The 19,822-nt window shown below is 46.0% G+C and overlaps 1 protein-coding gene across 7 annotated transcripts in view; it reads left to right on the top strand.

Annotated features, from left to right (window-relative positions):
• Positions 1-2,493: 2,493 nt before the first annotated feature.
• The window catches only part of Ddhd1 (DDHD domain containing 1), a 69,208-nt gene continuing 51,879 nt past the window's right edge, over positions 2,494-19,822 (top strand). For 3 of the 7 annotated variants that reach the window (XM_021181799.2, XM_021181800.1, XM_021181797.1), the window contains exon 1: positions 2,494-3,411. In XM_021181799.2, the coding sequence (XP_021037458.1) occupies positions 2,625-3,411 (787 nt within the window). In that variant the 5' untranslated portion in view covers positions 2,494-2,624. The remainder of the gene's footprint in view (positions 3,412-19,822) is intronic. The other 4 variants (XM_029468896.1, XM_029468895.1, XM_029468898.1 and 1 more) reach the window with 2 other exon arrangements.

Below are 19,822 nucleotides of genomic sequence, written 5' to 3'. Positions count from 1 at the left end.
GGGAGGGAGGGAGGGAGGGAGGGAGGGAAAGGACATGGCTGCTCTTAGGTATGGTGGAGGAGGAAGTTTATTATAGATACGTGGGAGAGCATGTCTATGGCTCTGCTCTCCCACATATCTATGCTCTCCCACATATCTATAAGACAAAGACATCTGGTAGAGTCCAGAGTACCAGGTGACCAGACTGAGCAGGGCTGTGTGGGGGAGAGAGAAGACCTGGGTGCTGTAGCTAAGAGGTCAAAAGTACAAAAGAGGCAAATGTACAAAAGTACAAAATGGTTGGATTATACAGGGAAACGGCACCTGGGTAAGGGCAGCCTGGCCCCTGGGCTGGAGAGTTCTGGGGTAGAAGACAGGGTATGCCAGCCATATCCTGTAACAGGCAGGGACTAAGGGCTGCTGGGAGAACCTGGAGGTCAGGTCTGCTTTGATATTAATAGGCACCGCAGCCATTTGTCCCAGGGTTTGAGACTTGACACTGATATCTATCACTTTTAACTACACTTTAATATAGCCTCTGTGTTTACTTATCCAGATCCCCTCCTAAGCTAGAGGGTCCTTGGTTCTCTTTGGCATCGGAAGCATACAGGAGTGTCTGTACATGGGTAACTATCAGAACAGTGTGGATCAATGCCTCCATGAATAAAACACAGTTCAAAGTTCATACTCGATTTCTTACTCTGCATACTATTAATAGAGACATTGGGGAAGAATTTGGGATGCAGAAACGCAGATGCTTTGTTAATGGGGCTGTCATGTACAAGTGGACAGACTGCTCACTGAGCAAGATTAGCCAGCCAATCCAGTCATCATGGTAGAAGATACCACCTATGTTCCTCTATTTATCATGAACTGCAACAGTATCATCTGCCCATAGAAAGCAGGACCTTCCAACAGATCCCTCCAAAAGCACAGTGCACAACAGAGATGAGCCTGATTGAAATAATGACTTTGAAGGCTCTCTGACAGGTTACATCCTAAGAGCAAGACAACTTGCCCTACTGACCTGTTTCCACAAAGTAAACATTAATAGTGAAGACTGTCCGTTCTTGCTAAGAGCAAGATTGGAGATTGTTTTCCAGCGGTTCTCAAGATAGGATGGGCTTATAAAATGAATTTTTTTTTTCAATTAAGAGAATGGTCTGAGGTAACAGAGTGCCTCAGCTATAAAACAGGATTTCTATGAGGTTACAGCTGACTTTAACCAAACTCATCATTCAGCCACAATCCAAATAATCTCAGCTGGGGCAGCCTGTTCCCCAAAATGAACTGCTTTTTAATAAAACAGATAATTCCAGGAAAGGTACATCATAGACCGACACATAGCTCTATGGCTGCAAGAATTTCATTTCCAAGCCACCCACTTGCCTCTATAAAGGGCCTCAGCTAGCTTACTCCCTTCTAAGACACCCATTTTCCTCCGGAGAGTGTCTTTCTTTCTCTGTTTGAAATAAACTGTCCATCTGTTGAGGTCAGACTCTGGTCTCTGTCTTCTGTCTCTTTACTCTGTCTTGGAAGTCTAACATAACGGAGCCTCCGTGTCTCCCTGAAACCAGGAAGTGAGTTACAGAATCAGAGTTATACTAGAAACGAAAACCAAACCAAACCTCACTGGGAAGGCTTAAAGCCATAGAATTACTAGAGACCGTCCGATGCAGTGATCTCCTACTTATAGCAAGGAATAAGACAAATAGATAAAGGAGATTAAGTGACTTGCCTGGAGATGGCAAAGCTGAGTTTAGAACCTAGGTTCTTTTATTTTCTTTCAGTCTTATAATCTACCACACAAGGCTGGCAAGACCAGTTAGTTATAACCAAGGTACATCGAATGCGCACAGACTGTGGGAAAAGACTAAGACATAGGGACTTGGTTTTCATCCAAGGCCTTACTGCACTACAGAAAGAACAGGAAGCATAAGGACAAGAGGGCAAGCAATCTAAAGAACTGGCACAGTGACTCTAGGACTCCAGTTTTGTAAGTGGGAGTAGTCGTGCCCAGGTGAGCAGCAGGCTTAGAGGTGGAGTGCCTTCTGTATGAATGGGCTGAAGGTTGGGAAAGGGCCAGACCAGGTGACCTAGCAGGTCTTTCGGATGCTGAAAGCAGGCCTAAAGCCAGGAACGTGAGCTAGCAACTTCCAGGGCCCCTCTGGGCATACAGCTGAATCACCCACGGGGCTCATGACCCGAAAATGTAAAGATGAGTGGGCGAGAGCCTCACTGTGGCTGGCATCCAGGGGCGTGGAAGCGAGGGGGGCGGAGCCACTGCGCCGAAAGTCGTGAGGCAGGGGCTCCACGGATGCCGAGACCGCCGCGACCCCGTCTGACCCCCGCTTCCAGGCGCGGAAGACTACGCACAGCTTAGCGCCAAACGGGAGCTCCAGCAGCGTCCTCGGGCCTTCCGGGGAGGCGCGCGCGGCTGGGGGCGGGGCCCCTGTGGCCCCGCCCACGCAGGGCTGCGTAACAATGGGGCGGGCCCCGGAACGGCGCTGCGGTGGCCGGGGGCCGGCGGGGAGGCGGAGTCGCCTCGGCCGCAGCTGCTGCCCTGCTCGGGATTTGAAAGATTATAAAGTCCGGGCCGAGAGGGCGGCGGCGTCGGATGCGCGTGTGGCGGAAGCGCCGGCGGCATGAACTACCCGGGCCGCGGCGCCCCACGGAGCCCCGAGCGTAACGGCCGCGGCGGCGGCGCCTGGGAGCTGGGCTCGGACGCGGCGGGCGTGTTCGGCGGCGGCGGCTGCTGCTTCGAGCACCAGCCGGGCGACAGTGTGCCGCTGTCGCTGCTGCGCGCCGAGCCGCTGCACCTGGCACCGGGCGCCGACGACCTGAGCCACCTGGCTCTGGACCCGTGCCTCAGCGACGAGACCTACGACTTCAGCTCGGCCGAGTCCGGCTCGTCGCTGCGCTACTACAGCGAGGGCGAGAGCGCGGGCGGCGGCAGCTCTTCTTCGCCTCCGCCGCCGCTCGTCGCCCAGAACTCGGGGGGCGGCGGGGCGGCGGGAGGGGGCCCCGGGGACAGGAAGCGCGCCCGGCCCGGCGGCGCAGCCGCCCGGCACCGCTACGAGGTAGTGACGGAGCTGGGCCCCGAGGAGGTGCGCTGGTTCTACAAGGAAGACAAGAAGACCTGGAAGCCCTTCATCGGCTACGACTCTCTGCGCATCGAGCTCGCCTTCCGGACCCTGCTGCAGACCACGGGAGCCCAGGCCCGGGCGGGGGGCCGCGATGGAGACCGGGTGTGCGGCCCAAGCTCCAGCTTCGGGGAGGAAGACGAGGACAGCGCCTGCGGCTTCTGCCCGCGCGCGGTGGGGCCTGAGCCGGAGATGGAGGAGCTGGTGACCATCGAGCCGGTGTGCGTGCGCGGCGGCCTCTACGAGGTGGATGTCACTCAAGGAGAGTGCTACCCGGTGTACTGGAACCGTAAGTGGCTGGCCAGGGGCGGGCCGGGCTCGGCGCGCGCTGGACGGGGTTTGGGGGTTCGGTTGCCCCGCGATGCCTGCCTCGGGTTAGGATGCAGGTTGCGCGGGGTGCCTCGGCAGGTGAAGGGTAAAAGAGCAGACGGCAGCGCCCAAGCTGCTAGCGGGGTCAGGAGGGGAGGATTCCGCCGTGGATTGTGCCTCCTGGGTGAGTGCTGCTGCCATCCCCTGGAGGGTATCCAGGAACGGATCCCCAAGCCAGTAGCTTTAGTTTCTTGACCGTACCAGGGGCTTTGTCCACCTGGATATCTGATTCGGTTTCGTGTCTCCTGAAGCTCCTGTGATTTAAATAACATGTCCTGGAGTGAGTGGAAATGCTTGAGTGTTTTTATGAGAATCAACAGTTCAGTTAAAGACCCGAGAAGAGAAAAGCCCTGGCGGGAAAGGAGAGCTACAGTACGTTATTCCCAGTGGATGTGTTGGGCACAAGAGGAAAGAACTGCAGGAAGTGGCCCTGAGAAGTGGGTGCCTGGCGTCTGTATAGAATGCTCTCGTATCTCTTGGGTCCTTTTTACATATTTTTACTTTTGCTTCTTAACCTAGAAAAATTGCACGACCTCGGTTTTCACATCTGTTAAATGGGACTGTCATAAAGGTCTGAACGATGCTTTAGGCAACACGGGTAGGTTTAAAATCAGAATAAGGAGGAAGGGTAATCCATAATCTGGCGTGGCATGCAGCATTTATTAATATATATGATATGTAGTAGTAACAAGTTATTGGCCATCAATAATTTGTACCATACAGTATTAACTTTATGGGCTTCAGTGCCCTTACTCAAATGTCTTTCCTGATCTTTTGGCCCTCTATACATCTTATTTATTCTGATCTATATTCATTATGTGTATTGATGGCTTAGCTTCCTTTCGGTTTATTTGGTAGCTTCTGGTCAGAGTCCACCACCTTTATCTTTGTACTCATAAAGCAGGTATTCAATGACTTGGTATCGAATTGCATCAGTGATTCTGATAATGCTAAAGCATGCATGCATTAGGCGCAAGTAACTCAGCACATTCCAAATCAGGTATAGGGAGCACAGCAGGAAATGTCTTGCTACTCTTCATGACAATAAAGACGTTCGTTAGTCTTTTAAAGATGAGACTCATGTGGACTCTGTTAGGTCACCTCTTGATTATAAATTCACTGAGGACGGACTTAGTAGTTGTATGTGCTAGCACAGTACCTCTGTGCACATTGTTTGGAAACCCATGTCTTTCAGAGGCTTCCCATCCCGTTTCTTTTTAAATGATCCACACATCACCACGGGTCTTTCCTGCAGATAAAAACACAGAACTTAGTGGACCCAGAAAGCAGGGTCAGAGGGGCTGGAGAGATGGGTCAGCAACGAAGAACACTGAGGGCTCTTCCAGAGGACCCGGGTTCAAATCCCAGCCCCCATGGCAGCTCACATCTGTCTGTAACATCATGGATCTGACACCCTCACACGGACATACATGCAGGCCAAACACCAGTGCACATAAAGTAAAAACAATAAATATCAAAGGGAGCAGGGGAGTGAGAGCACAGAGCATCCTGGGAAGGGAACTGGAGAGTAAAGCTGTCTCTCCTTTAGCTTAGCCTTAGAGTGTTTGGACTAGACTGACAAGTTTAACACCTTACTCTGCTCACAAAGTAATTTTCACTGTGGAGCAAATTGATGTTGACTTTCATCCTACAAGGATGTAGCCTCAGTGTTATTAATGAACTTGACCAAGGTCACGCAGCTAGAAAGTGATGCAGTAAGCAGTAGTGAGGGAACACAGTGCCGTATGTATTTCACCCATCCAAAGGGAAGCACAGGCCACCGTGGATGTAAGACTGAGTCTGCAGGAGTCAGAGGAAGCATGGGGATTAGAGAAAGGGGTTCCTCTCAGTTGGCGCCAGCTTATCCAAGGATACAGAGGCATGGAACTGCAGAGCAGTAGAAGGAATGAAGGCTGCACCTCTGAGGCTCAGGCATCCAATGTGGGTTTGGATCTGACCACCCCAGCAGTGTGGGTGTATGAGGGTTGGCAAGTGGCAGTCTGTCAGGAGCACTGCCCAGGGTGGATGTGCAGCGCTGAGTTTGGACTTTATCCAGCCCGAGATTCTGTATTAGGTGTGATTGGTGCCTGTGCACTGTTGGGTTGGAGATGAGAAAACAGAACATCTTATGTTATAAGTCAGTGATGGTGACAACATAAACCTGAAGGTCACGTGGGCCTCCGCCTCGCCAGTGTTCTTTCCAAAAGCAATTGTTAGGAGGCTAGATATAGCTAATGAATTACTTGTTGTTAATTTGCACACAACAATCGTTTTGTTTTCATTTTAGTTTTTCTGACCAGCTCTTCACAGTATACAGCCCTGTGGGTGTTCAAGGGCACCTTATAATCTAGTGGCTCTCAACCTTCCTAATGCTGTACCCCATTAATAGAGTTCTTCATGTTGTGGTGACCCCCCAGTCGTAAAATTGTTGTCACTGCTAGCTCATAACTGTAATATTTGCTACGATGGTGAATCGCAATGTAAATATCTGACATTTCTGTTGGTCTCAGGCAATCACTGTGAAAGGGTTCTTTGATCCGCAAATGGGTCACGACCCACAGGTTAACAACCACTGGTCTAGTGTGCAAACACAATAGCAGGTCTTCAGGGGTCCTCTTAAGTGTCTGTGTCTTGTGTGGCTTTACTTGAATTAGTTTCGTACGTTTTCACACCATTTGAGGGGAAGAGCATACCCAGTATGGTGGTCGCAGCCTTGCCCCAAATGACGGAACCTAACAATCCTGTGTAGTTTTTTACCTCTCCCATTGTATTTCCCCCCTTTGCCCTTTGGGAAACTCTGAATGGTGGGTAATGAAAGGTTTTTTAAAGAAAAAGAAAAATCAATAAGGACCTCCTAGTACAGTACTAGATGTCTGTCTGTCTGTCTGTTGGCCGTTTAGGTTTTGTGGCCTGATTTAACCCACTGTTTCTTGGCATTATGGAGAATGAGCTAGCTCTGTCCAATGTAAAGGAAAGGTGTTAATTTACAGTTCTTTTCTGAACTTTTATCTATAGACAGTATTTCAACCACTGGGGCATCTGTCAATCAGACAGGGGATGGCATTTGTCTTCTACAGATAGGAAGTTCATACAGATGAAAAAAAGCCAGCTGTGGGACATTAATATCATCCACTCAGATGCTTTTATGACTGCATGTGCACATTGCAGATAAAAGCTGATCATTGCTGAGCACTGGCTGGGTGACCGCCCTTCTTCCCACTGTCCCTTCGAAGCTGCTTGTTTTGAGAATTATCATCTGTGACTTAGTAGAGGGGTACTTGCACACACAGGACTCTGCTGGTTGTATATGGATCTCAAAAAGCTATGTACCTAACAAAGATTAAAACACTGCGTTGCAAGTACATTGCTGGCCTTGTCCTCATCAGAGGTGACAAAATAATCTGAAAAGACTATTGGCAAGAAAGTGGCCAAAGAATTTAGTCACACACTGATTGGAAGACATCTGGAACTGGAGATGTTTCATGAGCTTCAAATAGTGTCTTTTCTGTATCGTGGTACTGCTGTGTACAGTATGCACTGGAGAGTGTATACTTTTTACTCATTGAACAAATTATTTAATTGGCCATGTTTTTTTCCTGTGGATGTGTAGTTTCCAGAAGCAGTCAGCTCCTAGCCACCGGTTTCTCCTCCACCTCTGGTTCTAGTACCATTGTTATGATGGGTTTTACTTCTGTCAAATACTTCAAAAATTAGTCTGTTATCTTCATGGATGTTAAATGAAAGGGGCATTACATTACTGACAAAACAGGATTTTAAAAATCCTGATTTTTTTCCCCTCAAATAATGTTTATTAATTTAGCATAAATGTAGCTGATTCAAGAGTGAAGAGTAGTCGTCTGTATGGCGTAGGGTGTCATGAGAGACTGTGACAAAGTCCAAGGGGGTTCTAGGCACTCTTCCTTGATCAGTTTCTGCCTCCAAAACAGGATTGTAAGGGGTTTAAATACCCCCTACAATATTAGTATCAATTATTATTATTATTGATTATTATGGTCATACTAATATACCTAACCCTGAGACAGTGCTGAAGAATTTCTCCAAAAATCGAGATTAAAAAGCCTCCATGGGCACACATTTACAGGTCCTGGTTTGCCTTGTGACTTACAGACCCATTCCAGGTCTACTTTGGGATGCTTTGTCAGTGACTCACTAGAGCAGCACACACAGGGTGTTACTGGCTGCTGCCATAAGGGGGAGTGGGGGGGCCAGGACCTGCCGCTCTGATCACGGCCTAGTCTAGACCTCTGTTAATCTTTGCTGTTAGTTAAAAAACAAGTCTTGTCATATCATTTATTGGGTTGCCTTGTTTCTGTGTGGCATGAATGTTTGTTTGTTATGCAAGTGCTTTATGTAAATGTTCAGGATGGATGGCTCCCCTCCTCTTTCTTCATGTACTGTTTTATTATAAAAGACACTTTGTGCTCTTTCCTCTTCTAGAATTTATTTCCTGGATCTTTTATTTCTCCACCAATGCCTGTGTTTTGTGTTTGGTTGAGGCCTTTTATGTCCCTTTTTGTAGAGAACAAGAAGAGATTGCATGTGTATCCTCAGCAGGTGATAGACACTAAGAGGAGGTTCTGAGGGAGGGAGCAGAGACGCCACAAGCATCCTGAGGTGGAGATTGCTAGCCAGAGGCATCGAAAGGAGTGCAGACAGCCTGTATGTATGCACTTGAACCATGACTGTGCATGGTGCCCGTAGAAGTCAGAAGAGCGCGGTATCAGATCCCCATAGAACTGGAGTTAACATGGCTGCAAATCACTGGATGGGTGCTGGGATTCAGATCCAGGTCCCCTGGAAGAACAGCCAGTGCTCTTAACTTCTGGCCATTGCTCCCACACCCCACTTCTAGTTCTGCATAGTCTGTTGAGACTGAGAACATACATAGACATTTCCAATATGCCAACATTAGGACACAAGTGAAATGTCAGATAGTAACAAGCCAGTATTGACTGTGTCCGAGAATTGTGCACACAGAACGGATGTCATGGTAGCAGCACATCTCTCTTATGCACTACTTTCCACTTCTCACGTCCGGTAATGTTTTCCTAAAGTCTGAGTAAGCCCCGTCGAAATATCTTTATTATTTTGAGGTTAACTCTGTAAGCGACCACAGGAGCCAGGGCAGCCTTTGGAAATTGTATCGCTGTCGGTACTTTTCTTACCCCATAGCCTGAGATCCCTGAGAATTCTGGGGAAATAGAACTAAACTTCCTCTGAGTGGTAGGTGGCATTTCTGGAGTGTTTGCTTGTTTGGTTTGGTTTGATCTTTGTTGCTGTTTTTGAGATAGAGTTTCTTTGTGTAGCCTGAGCTACCCTGGAACTAGCTCTACAGACCAGGCTCTGCTCTGCCTCTCAAATGCTGGGATTGAAGGCCTATGCCACCATGGCTAGACAACATTTCTGCATACTTGTAAACTAAGCTTTTATGTGCTTGGATGTAGTTTTTACTACTGTGTGAGTAGAAATCTGTATTACTGTTTCTCCCTTGGCTATATCATGGACCATTGTTTTATCATTGGTACAGTCTCACCCTTGACTCATGGTACAGGACTAAGGACTGGGTGAACTCTACTAAAACCCACATCTTCTGTTTCTGAACCCTGTGCCATGGGGTGAACTGCTCATCGACTTCCACTGGTGCAGTGACAACAGAGGTGGACGGAGTCTCAGCCTCAGGATGGAAGTAATTAGATGAGTCCCACCCTTGGGTTTTACTGTTACAGGTGGCCAACATTCACTTCATATTTTACTGAAAGAATCCATTATTTCTATAGAATTGCTTTTAGCTAAGCCCAGAGTCTACCTGGTTCAAGTTGCTCAACACCTAATTTTTTACATAATATTTTTATTTATTCTGTGTGAATTTTATGCATGAATACAGTGTATTTTGGCCATATCATCTACTCTGCCTCCAGTGCCTTCCAGATATATCCTTCCAACTTCGTGTCCTCCTTATCTTTATGATCTATTAAATCCAGTTAGTGTTGCCCAGAAGTGCATGGGTTAGCCCTCCAGTGGTGCACTGTCACCCTACTAGTGGCTGTACCACTGAAAGAATGATGGCACCCCTCCCTGGCAGCCATCTGCTTCCTCCCTTGCTTTCTGAGACAGTTTTTCACCTATCCTGTCTTATTTGCCATCTAGATTGGCTGGACAGTGAGCCCTGGGCATCCTCCTTTCTCTGCCTCCCCAAGGCTGCAATTACAGGCAGATGCCACGTTCTCCCACTTTACATGTGGGTTCAGGGATCTGAACTCAGTCCTCATGCTTGCACTCGGGCAAGCCATTTCCTGCACCCCAAAACCATCATTTTAATATCAAGTATATTTAACCTTGCTCCAAGTTTGTTTATGAGTTAGAAAAAGCCTTTGCTTCGGATTCAAAGGACAATCCTCGGAAGGAGTCTACTTCACAGTAAACCAGTGCGGGTAGCACTCGGCCTAGAGATAGTGAGTGAAGCTGCTCAAGCATGTGTAGGAGCACCTATGGACACCGGACAGCTTGACTGTCCCTGTTGAAATGAGCCTTTGTTGTAGACTTATCCCTAAGTAAGACAAATGTAATGTTCCTAAATTACTGAACAGCGGCTAGAGACAGCTCAGCAGTTAAAAACATTAACTGCTCTAGCAAAGGGCCAGGTTAAATTCCTACCACACACTTGGCAGCTCAAACCATCTGTAATTTCATTTCCAAGACTGTGTTGTCCTCTTCTGGTTTCTGTGAGCACCATGCAGGCACATGGTACATACACAAATATCAGACAAAATACTCACATGCAGAAAATAAATAAGCCTTCATGAATCTGTGAACAGATACCTGCCTTTCCCCAACATCCTCACTTCACAACCAACCACCCATACATTTCTTATCTAAGATTAACACATTCCTGGTGTTTTTCTCTTTGCCTTTCATTGGGAAAGAACTTGAGCTCTACTGCTATTGTTGCTTGATGATACTGGGAATTGAACCCAGAGCCATTCGTGCCAGGTAAGCACCCTGTTACTATGTTTGCAGGTGTGTGTGTGTGTGTTTATTTATTCATGTGTGTGTATGCACATATGTGTTCATACACGTGGAAACTAGAGGACATCTAGTCTAGTGTTATCTGTCAAGCACTGTCCACCTTGGTTTTTGAGACGGGATGGGACATGGAGCAGAGCAGGATGACTAAGTGAGCCCCAGGGATCTACCTGACTCCACACAAAGATAGATGGAAAATAAGGAGTGAGCTGCATCATCTAGGACACTTCTGTGTAACCCTGCCTTGTGTGCAGTGAATGCCTAGCACTGTACTGCAGGATGGACTTGCTTGGAATTCTGATTACCTGATTGGATTCTGTCTGGAAGAAAGACCTCTGGCCCATCCAAGCAGATGACTATGCACACACAGCAGTGGGCTGGTTTAAAGCCCACTCCTTTCATCGCATGGCAGCCCCATAGTTTCATCCTTGCCGCCTCTACCTCAGTTCCCACTGCCTTTTCTAGAGAAAAGCTGCATTGTCTAGCCCTTAAAATTAAGACTGAAGAGCCACTGAAGCCAGCTCTGCCATGGGCTTGTCTGTGTGACTGTAGGTAACTTGGGTTATCTGTGTCTTTGTTTCTCCCATGGAGTGTGGACAGTGTCATCTGCCTCTCAGCAGAGCAGTGGATGTGTAAAAATTCCCCGCCTTCCTGCCATTCTCTTTCTGAGTTTGTACACTGCTGACATTCTTGGCTCCCTTGATCTAGAGTCTCTTTGCTGGTGTGATATTTTCTTGGCCTGTTGTTTTGATAATCACCTCTTAAGTAGGCAGAGCCCTAGCGTCCCCATAACTGTTGCCTGACCCTGAAAGAAGCTGTGGTTTCTGAGTGATCACTCAGACCCCTGAAAAGGGTAAGCTGTCTTGAGTCTTCCCGACTTGGACCTCAGAGAAGTGCCTCCTCAGCCTGTCTCCTGCAGTCTGCCACCTGTGTGTGTGTGTTGGGGCAGAGTGGGGTCTTTTTTTTTTTTTAATATGCACTCTAAAACCCTGAGCATCTGCTTCTGAGAGACCGACTCTACCCCCAAAGCTCATTCAGGTCCTTTCCACCACCTTCTGAGATTTGGATACAGTAGAAAACTTTAAAAGACTGTTCAGTTTTCAGTTGAGGTGGAGTCAGGAATGCCCCTGTTTTTCTGCCGTGTTAGCGAAATAAATGGCTCATAACCATCACTTTTACAGTGGAGACCTCAGCCTGGAAGCTTCCCAGGATTCCTCTAGCTGACCTCTAGCTGAGCCGGCAGGTACCAACAGCAGTAACTAACATTGGGTTCTGGCATCTAGTAGACGAGCTTGAAATAATCTTGAATATACCCTTAAAGGATTTGAGACAGCCACCTCTTTCCAACAAACCCACTGGGCAGGCTCAGAGAACTGGTCTTTGTTGTCCCATTTCTTTAGTTAAATCCTTGATTTACTCTAGTTACATGACTTTGAACAAGTTACGACCTGTGGCCTAGTTTTGTTTTTGTAAATGGGGATCATTCCTGTGTCAGGAGATTCAGAGGAAACATAAGTCGAGTTCTTGCATGGCTGAGTGAGTGGTGATTGCTCTGGCTAAGGCAGACTAGTGTCATTATTATTATTATTATTATTATTATTATTATTATTATTATTGTGTGTGTCATTACCTGAAAGCCTTGTCTCTGGAAATTAAAAGTGATGGGACAGGCCTGTTTCTTTGTGGAATAGAGGTGTGGGGAGCTATATCTCCATAAACACTCCTTTGGCTCACACTTGACGACACTCACACATTTGTGAACACGCACCCATCTTGAGCTCGTCATCACCAGAAAGTTGAAGGAGTCGCACTGAAGCTCAGTACCAAGGGCCCTCCTATCACCAGGAGCGGTGAAGACTTGAGTCTGCACTGCCTGTGTGGGGTCCATCTCCAGAGTCTTGTGTTAGACTAGTAGCTTGCAAAGCTCTGGAGCCTAGCAATTGGGAAGACTGTTAAAGATACAGATTCAAGTCTCATCCCTGGGGCTCTGATTGAAGAGATCCGAGGGAGGGCCTAAGAGGTTCAGTAAGATTCCTGAACTGATACCATGCAGGAGTGTTTTCATCACGTGCGCGACTGTGCTTCATAGATGCCTCGTCTTTCGAGTCTTCAAGTACACTCAGAGAATTGCCAGTTCAGTTAGTTATAGGTTGCATTTGCAAAGGTTCAAGCCTATAGGTTGGCATCTTCTAGACTGTCCACCTACCTATTTCTGTTATTTCTTGGGTGAGAGGAGAAAGGAACCACAGTTGCATAGACGGTACCCACCCTTCAGCTGTCCTTTTACTCTCCAACTCCACCCTTCCGAGTATAGAGACCCATAGCTGTAAGATTCTATGCAGCTCGGGCAGAATTACACACCATTGACGGGAAGGTGCAGGTGGGAATGGCCTCTCTATGAGGGGAGGGCAACAGGCCCCATGTTGAGAGTCTTCTGTAAACAGCCATGGTTGCTGTGATGCTGTGGTGGTGGCTGCAGTGCCTGGGCACACCATTCTGCAACACTGTGTCACTCTGGTGCTGACTTGTTGATGTGTATGGTTTCTGATAAGAAGCTTGCATTATTAGCTTAGCGTAGGTCATCAGTCAGTCATCTTTCATTCTCCTGCTCCTTTCCCCCCATCCCCCCCTCCCCTGATGGCTTTCAACAACGCGATTATATTGTACCTTGGTTTTCTTCATATTACACTCATTTTACATATTACATTTACATAAGATTTGTTGAAGTTTTGGTAACTGGACTTATGGTTTTAAATTAGTAAAACATTTGGGTTTTCCCCCCAAATTATGATTGTAATTGTTCTCTTCACAGCTTGACGTGGAATCTGCTGTTGGATGGGCCACTGTCACAGCTCTGCATTGATCCCCTCACTAGCCCTGGCTCTTCCTTTCAGTGGGTTTCTCATGTTCCTATGATCACTGCCAGGTTTATATTTTGAGCATGAAGAAATTTCACTGGTCTTCTGCAACTGCTTTCAACAATTCGTAATTCAGCTATTTCAATTTTAGCTACTGGTTTCATTTTCTATGTTTTTCATGTGTGATGTATTTCTCTCTTCTGCAAGTCATTTAGGTTTTCCTGTGCTGTGTTTCCTCCTTCATTGTGTTCCACTTTCCTCTATCTTCTTGCATCAAGGACTCATAATGGTTGTTTTAATGTCTTACTATTCTGACCTTACCACCTGTGGTGTGTGTGTGTGTGTGTTGGTTATTTTCTCCCAGGCGGGGTTGTTCTGTGCTTAGAACACCCACTAGGTGTTCTTAAGGATTCCTTAGGACTCTGTGGGACTCTGTGGACCGCTATGGGACTCTGAGGGACTCTCTGGGACTGCATGGGACTCTAGGGCTCTGGTGCCTCTCAGATTTGCTCTCTAATACACAGATAAGTTATTGCACAGTTAGATTGACCTTCTAGGGCTTTCCTTTAACCTCTTTGTCTTAGTTGGGGTTTTACTGCTGTGAGCAGACATCATGACCAAGACAACTCTTCTAAGGACAACATTTAATTTGGGTCGGGCTTACAGGTTTAGAGGTTCATTATCATTAAGGTGGGAACGTGGCAGCATCCAGGCAGGCGTGGTGCAGGAGGAGCTAGGACTTCTATATCTTCATCTGAAGACTGCTAGCAGAATACTGGCTCCAAGGCAGCTAGGATGGGGTAGCCCACACCCACAATGACACACTTTCTCCAAAAAGGCCACACCTTCTAATAGTGCCACTCCCTGGGCCAAACATATACAAACCATCACATTCTTCTAGGTTCAGAGCAGTTAGTAGTATAAGAATAATTTGTCCCTTTTATACAGAGGCAATTCCTATGAGGACATTTGTCAAGATCCCCTGGCTTTGGCGTTTGGAAAGACTGCTCAGCAGTTAGGAACACTTAGCACATAATCTCAGCTCCTTACATCTCTGAGCCCATCTCCAGTTTGTACCGATTCTCTCCAGCCAACATTACACTCCAGCTACTGTAGACTTCTTACTGATCCTAGACGCTAGCCCCAGGACCTTTCCACTTACTTACTATTCCTTTCTGTTTCGTATTTTAATTTAACTTAATTTTACTTTTTCATTTTTTGAGACAGGGTTTCTCTGTGTAGCCCTGGCTGTCCTGGTACTGTTAGAGTAGTATCTCAAACTCAAGAGATCCATCTGCCTCTGCTTCCCAAATTCTGGGATTAAAGACATGTGTGACCATGCCCAGCTTTCTATTTAAATTTTTGTTACACTTAATTATCCTTCTGTGTATGTACACCAATGATGTGTTTGTATAGCAGTATGCATGTGGGGGCCAGAGGACAGTCTGCGGAAACCAGTTCTCTGCTTCCACCGTGTGGGTCCCAGGGCTTGAAGAACTCAGGTTGTCAGACATGGTGGCAAGTGTCTTTGCCTGTTGACCATCTTACAGGCCCCGGTTCTTTCCAGTGTTTTTTTTTAAATCTTCTTTCTGCAGTTTTATATGTATCAGACATGACACAATACTCTTAAGTACTTGATAGCCTTCTGTGTAGGGGAAGGGTATTAGCATGAGTAGCAGTAACCCTTTTAAGTGGGGGACAGATTAAGTGTCTACCACATAGAGTATAATTAAGGTGTCTCTGTAGCCAGTTTTAGGAGCTATAGGATATAAGTGCATACTAACTTTTTATTTCAGAACTGCTTGCTGCTAGCTTTTTTATTGCTGGTGTAATAACTACAGGCTAATTTAATTAGTTGCTACATTTAATTTCTTGTGGTCTAAGTATTCATAGCACACTCAATTCGTATACTGAAATCCTAACTTCCAGGTTGGTAGTATTGGGACATGGGGGTTGGATGGTGAGGAGGAGATAAAGTCGTGAGGTAAGAAAGTCCTCCTTAATGAGATCAGTGCTTTTGTAAAAGAGGCCTGAGAGAAATTTCTGCCCCAGCTGCTGTATGTGGTGCAGTGAAGCAGAAGGTGAGACCTCACCAGATACTGTGCCTGCCAGTGTCTTTCCCTTCAGCTTCCTGAACTGAGGTGAAATCAATTACTGTGTGCAAGCTGCCCAGTTTATGGTATTCCCCTCTAGGTGATAAGATAGCTTCCCTACCTCCTCCACCTCTCTCTCTCTCTCTCTCTCTCTCTCTCTCTCTCTCTCTCTCTCTCTCTCTCTCTCTCCAACTCTATGGTAACAAAGGCAGGGCTCACCTGCCTTTTAATGGTATCACCAAGAAATAACCCAGAGTACAAAAGTAGGTCTCTAGTTCCCAGTATTACTACACAATCTCATCTTCAAGTCCTAACAGATCCTGGGTTCCCTGGGCTACCGTCTACACCTGTCCTTACCGGAGATACTCATTTTGGAATTTTGAGATGGTAGAACAATGGGGTTTTGATTATACCAGATGGCTGAAGACACAATGGGGATAATGACAGACTTAACTAGCCCATGTGGCTTTAGAACCTTGAAAAGATACCTGGTGAGTCAAAGCAGTGTAGCAATGCAGAATGGGCTCTGTAGTCGCTCTGTTGTAAGACAGTATCTGATTTCAGCCTTGCGGAGTGTCTCCAGTGCCCCTTCCTATGCACTGTGAGCTTTCCCAGCTGCACTCGCTCGCTCACGTCTCAGGCTTTCAGCGTTCTGGATTGGCCGTAAGAATGCTCTCCTCTCTCTCTCCTGCTCTTCCTCTTTAAAAAGGAAGACTCGCTTCTCTTCATTTCTACCAGTTCACAACTGCAGTTAAGATGCATTCGCCCCTCAGTTACAGCTTCTCAGTGGCCTTTGTCGCCGCCGCCGCCGCCTCAGTGTGGTTCATCCTTTGCACCGGGAGGGATTTTCTTCCCACGTTTTCTAAAAAAGTAAATTACTTTGATTCAACACACTTATCTATGTCTCCAGATAAAAGAAGGAAATCATCACCTTTCTCTTGACAAATAACTTTAGAGAAATATGTGGTTGGCTTGAGTCTTAAAGGTCCTCAGGACAGGAATGACGGCATAATTGAAAACCTGGAACTGTGAGGAGGGAGAGGAGGAGGAGGAGGGGGAGGAGGAGGAGGATGCTTTCAGAAGTTACTTGGCAAGGGGCATTGGAAGTAGAGTAAAAAGGGATAGAAGACAACTAGGCAGGGACTACACTGGAGTGAACTTTTTCATGCTGAGTTTTCCAAATTTTATTCTGTGAAAACGAAACCTTTGGCAGGCATAGAGTGGAGAAGCTGAAATTTGCATTTTAGATTGCCACTTTGGCAGCAGTGTGAGAGGTTAGCATAATCTGGGAAAGCAGCTCAGAATGCAGGAGGTTCACCAGGGACTTACACAGTGCTCTGAGGCGGACAGTCTGAGCAGCACTCCAAATGGTTGGGGCAGGGGCAGGAAGGTGAAAGAAAGCACAGAGAGGGTGCAGGGTGCATCCATATGTCAGAGGATGTGTGGTCCAGTCCTAGGCTCTATAATGTTTTTACTTGATTGAATTGTGTGTAAGAAAACGGTCTGACCCAGCTCCAGCCTGTGGTAGCAGAGAAAAGCTCCCTACTTCAGTTAGGATGAAGTATCCACGGGAGTTGAGGGTACATAGATCTGGAATTCAGGAGAAGAGCATGCTGGGATTCAGGGTGCAAAAAGACTGTAAACTAGTGGCCTCTAAAATGGAATATGCTAGCACTACTTTTAGGTGTGTTACAATGGGAATATTTGGATTTTATTTAATTTGTTTGGCCCTAATTTTGTATATCTTATAATTAGTAAAACATTTTATAACAATAGTATATGTGCATGATTTGTAAATATATGTATATTAGAGTATGTTAAAAATATCTTTTAAAAAAAAATCTTTGATGAGTGACCAGTGTGGAAATGGCTAGTTTAAACTGGTTAAAATTACAGAAAACATGTTGAATAGAAAGAGAACGTGTTTGAATGACACTCTACTCATCTGAAAACTCCATATGGTAATGCATATTCTTTTTACTTTAATCAGCACTGTGGCTGCATATTCAATGGCCATGTTGTGAATAGAGCAGATGTTGTCAGTATAGAATTGAAGATCTCCACTACTTTAAAGCTCACACTGAAAGCTCAGTGACCATTTCCATGTTGTTTACTCATCTTCCACTTCCATGTATACAGTAATATCAAACTTTTTATGTTAACTAAGTACCTAGATATAAAAATTTCCTTAAGCATGTAAAATTCTGCATGCATAAATCTACCAAAACCCTGAACTTGAGAGACTTATAATACATAGTGACTTATGATATAAACTCTGTTCTCCAGATTCAAATGGAAGGAATGCTAAGACATCTGAAGGCTGCCATCTCCTATTTATAATGTGAAGGATTATGAATGGGATATAACCCTGAAAGAGACCATGCAGTAGAGACTTCCAGGGATTGTCGTGAGTGAATCAGGTCCTCACCCCATCCCAGGCTCCAACCCTTGGAATGTGAGTGGAGGTGAGACTAACCAGAGAGGTTAGAGTCAGGCTGACAGGAGCCTCAGTCAGCTGGAACTGGGTAAAGAAGGAAGTTTAGGCACAAAGGGCAGCCTGTGTGAGAACTGAGTCAGTGAGCACTGTATCCTCACTGCAAAGCGAGAGGCCTGAGTGCCGGAGGCTCCCTGGGATCTCAAGATGCTAACACCTATGCCAAGGGCACCTTGGTCTCAGTTCTGAAAAGCCACGTTTCTACTGAATGAACTCTCTTGGCCCATTGTGCTTTGTTAGGCGGCTCTGGCAAACTGGTAGTGAGGCAGTTAGCACTGAAGCTGCACTGCACAAGAAGAGAACAGGGCCTTTCAGCTCCTTAGAGGAACCAGAGCTGTTGGCATTCAGTGTACAACTGCACCCAGCATTTCCTACCCCCGAGGAATCTATAAAGTGGCCTAAACATGGCCACTGGTAGGTAGTGTTGGTATTAATGTAAGCTTGGCTTTGCGATCATAATGTGGTTGTTGCTTTCCAGTGTGGCCCAAGGTATATGTGGAGGTCTGTTTTATTTTGTAAGATCAGATGTAACACTGCAGTGAACTGAGCCTGCTCTGTTAGGACGATCATTTGATTGCTCTTATCCTGCATTCCCCCAAGTCACTGTTTCTCTCTAGTGATGACTTGCTTTCAAGGAATTCTGATGATCCCTAATTTGCTATCTTTAATTCCATTTATTAGTTGAATTTTTGTCAATTTTATTCCTATTCTGTCATTCACCTAAGTAGTGTCAATTTAATATTTTTAATTTTATGATTATATATTTCAAACATAAAAAAATAACAAAAATCATAACCAAGAATATCCTCTTTATTTAGATTAAACATCACAAACATCTCTATGACCTCTCCAGTCACTGTTCTTCAATCTAGACATAGCCACTTATCCTGTTTACCTGTGCGTTTTTAGATTACTGTTTCCTGTTGGCACTTTGGACTTATTGTAGCTATGTGTATAAAGGGCTGTTCTGTTTTCTTCTGCTTTTTGGCTCAGAAATAAATTATTAAGACTTAGTCATGCTAATACACAGACTCTGAGACTCACAGACGGTAATGCACAGGCTGCACCCGTATTCATTGTGTGAGCATGCGGCTTTCCTTTCCCCGTTGGTCATGTCAGCTGTAATGGTTTGGGAGTGCTGTGACCATTCCTGCAGCATACATCTTCCCATATATCCCCTAGGTACCTGTGCCAGAACTGGAGATGTTGCACTCTGTCTGTGTCTGATTCCCAGTGAATCAGAGCATTTTTATGTTATAGTTTCCTCTATAACTATAACTGTTTTCTACAGAAGTTTCCTCTTCCATAGAAAATCTTGTTACAGATGTCCAGTAAGACCAGAAATTCTTCTCTAGATTTAACAGAAAGTATAACATTAAGAACATAAAGATTTATTGCCAGGCGTTTGTGGTGCACATCTTTAATCCCAGCACTCGGGAGGCAGAGGTAGGCAGAGCTCGTGAGTTTGAGGCTAGCCTGGTCTACATAGTGAGTTACAGGACAGCCAGGGCTACACAGAGAAACCCTGACTCAGAGGGAAAAAACAAAGAATTATTAACAAAGAAATTAGTACAGCAAAGATAATTGTATGATACAGAGGTAGAAGGTATAGGGAGCGACCATGTGGGATCAATATAGAGATGACCATTGCTGGGAAGGTGTGTGTGTGAGAAGGGAGCGACCATGTGGGATCAATATAGAGATGACCATTGCTGGGAAGGTGTGTGTGTGTGAGAGACAGAGACAGAGAGGGAGGGAAGGGGTATGTGTGTATGTATATGTGTGTCAGAGAGAGAGGGAAGAAGGAGAAGGGTGTGTGTGTGTGTGTGTGAGAGAGAGAGA

The sequence above is a fragment of the Mus caroli genome, chromosome 14 (genome assembly GCF_900094665.2).
Source record: "Mus caroli chromosome 14, CAROLI_EIJ_v1.1, whole genome shotgun sequence".
NCBI classification, from domain to species: Eukaryota; Metazoa; Chordata; class Mammalia; order Rodentia; family Muridae; genus Mus; species Mus caroli.
Note: the sequence above shows the minus strand (reverse complement) of the source record. Positions and strands in the feature narration are given on the sequence as shown.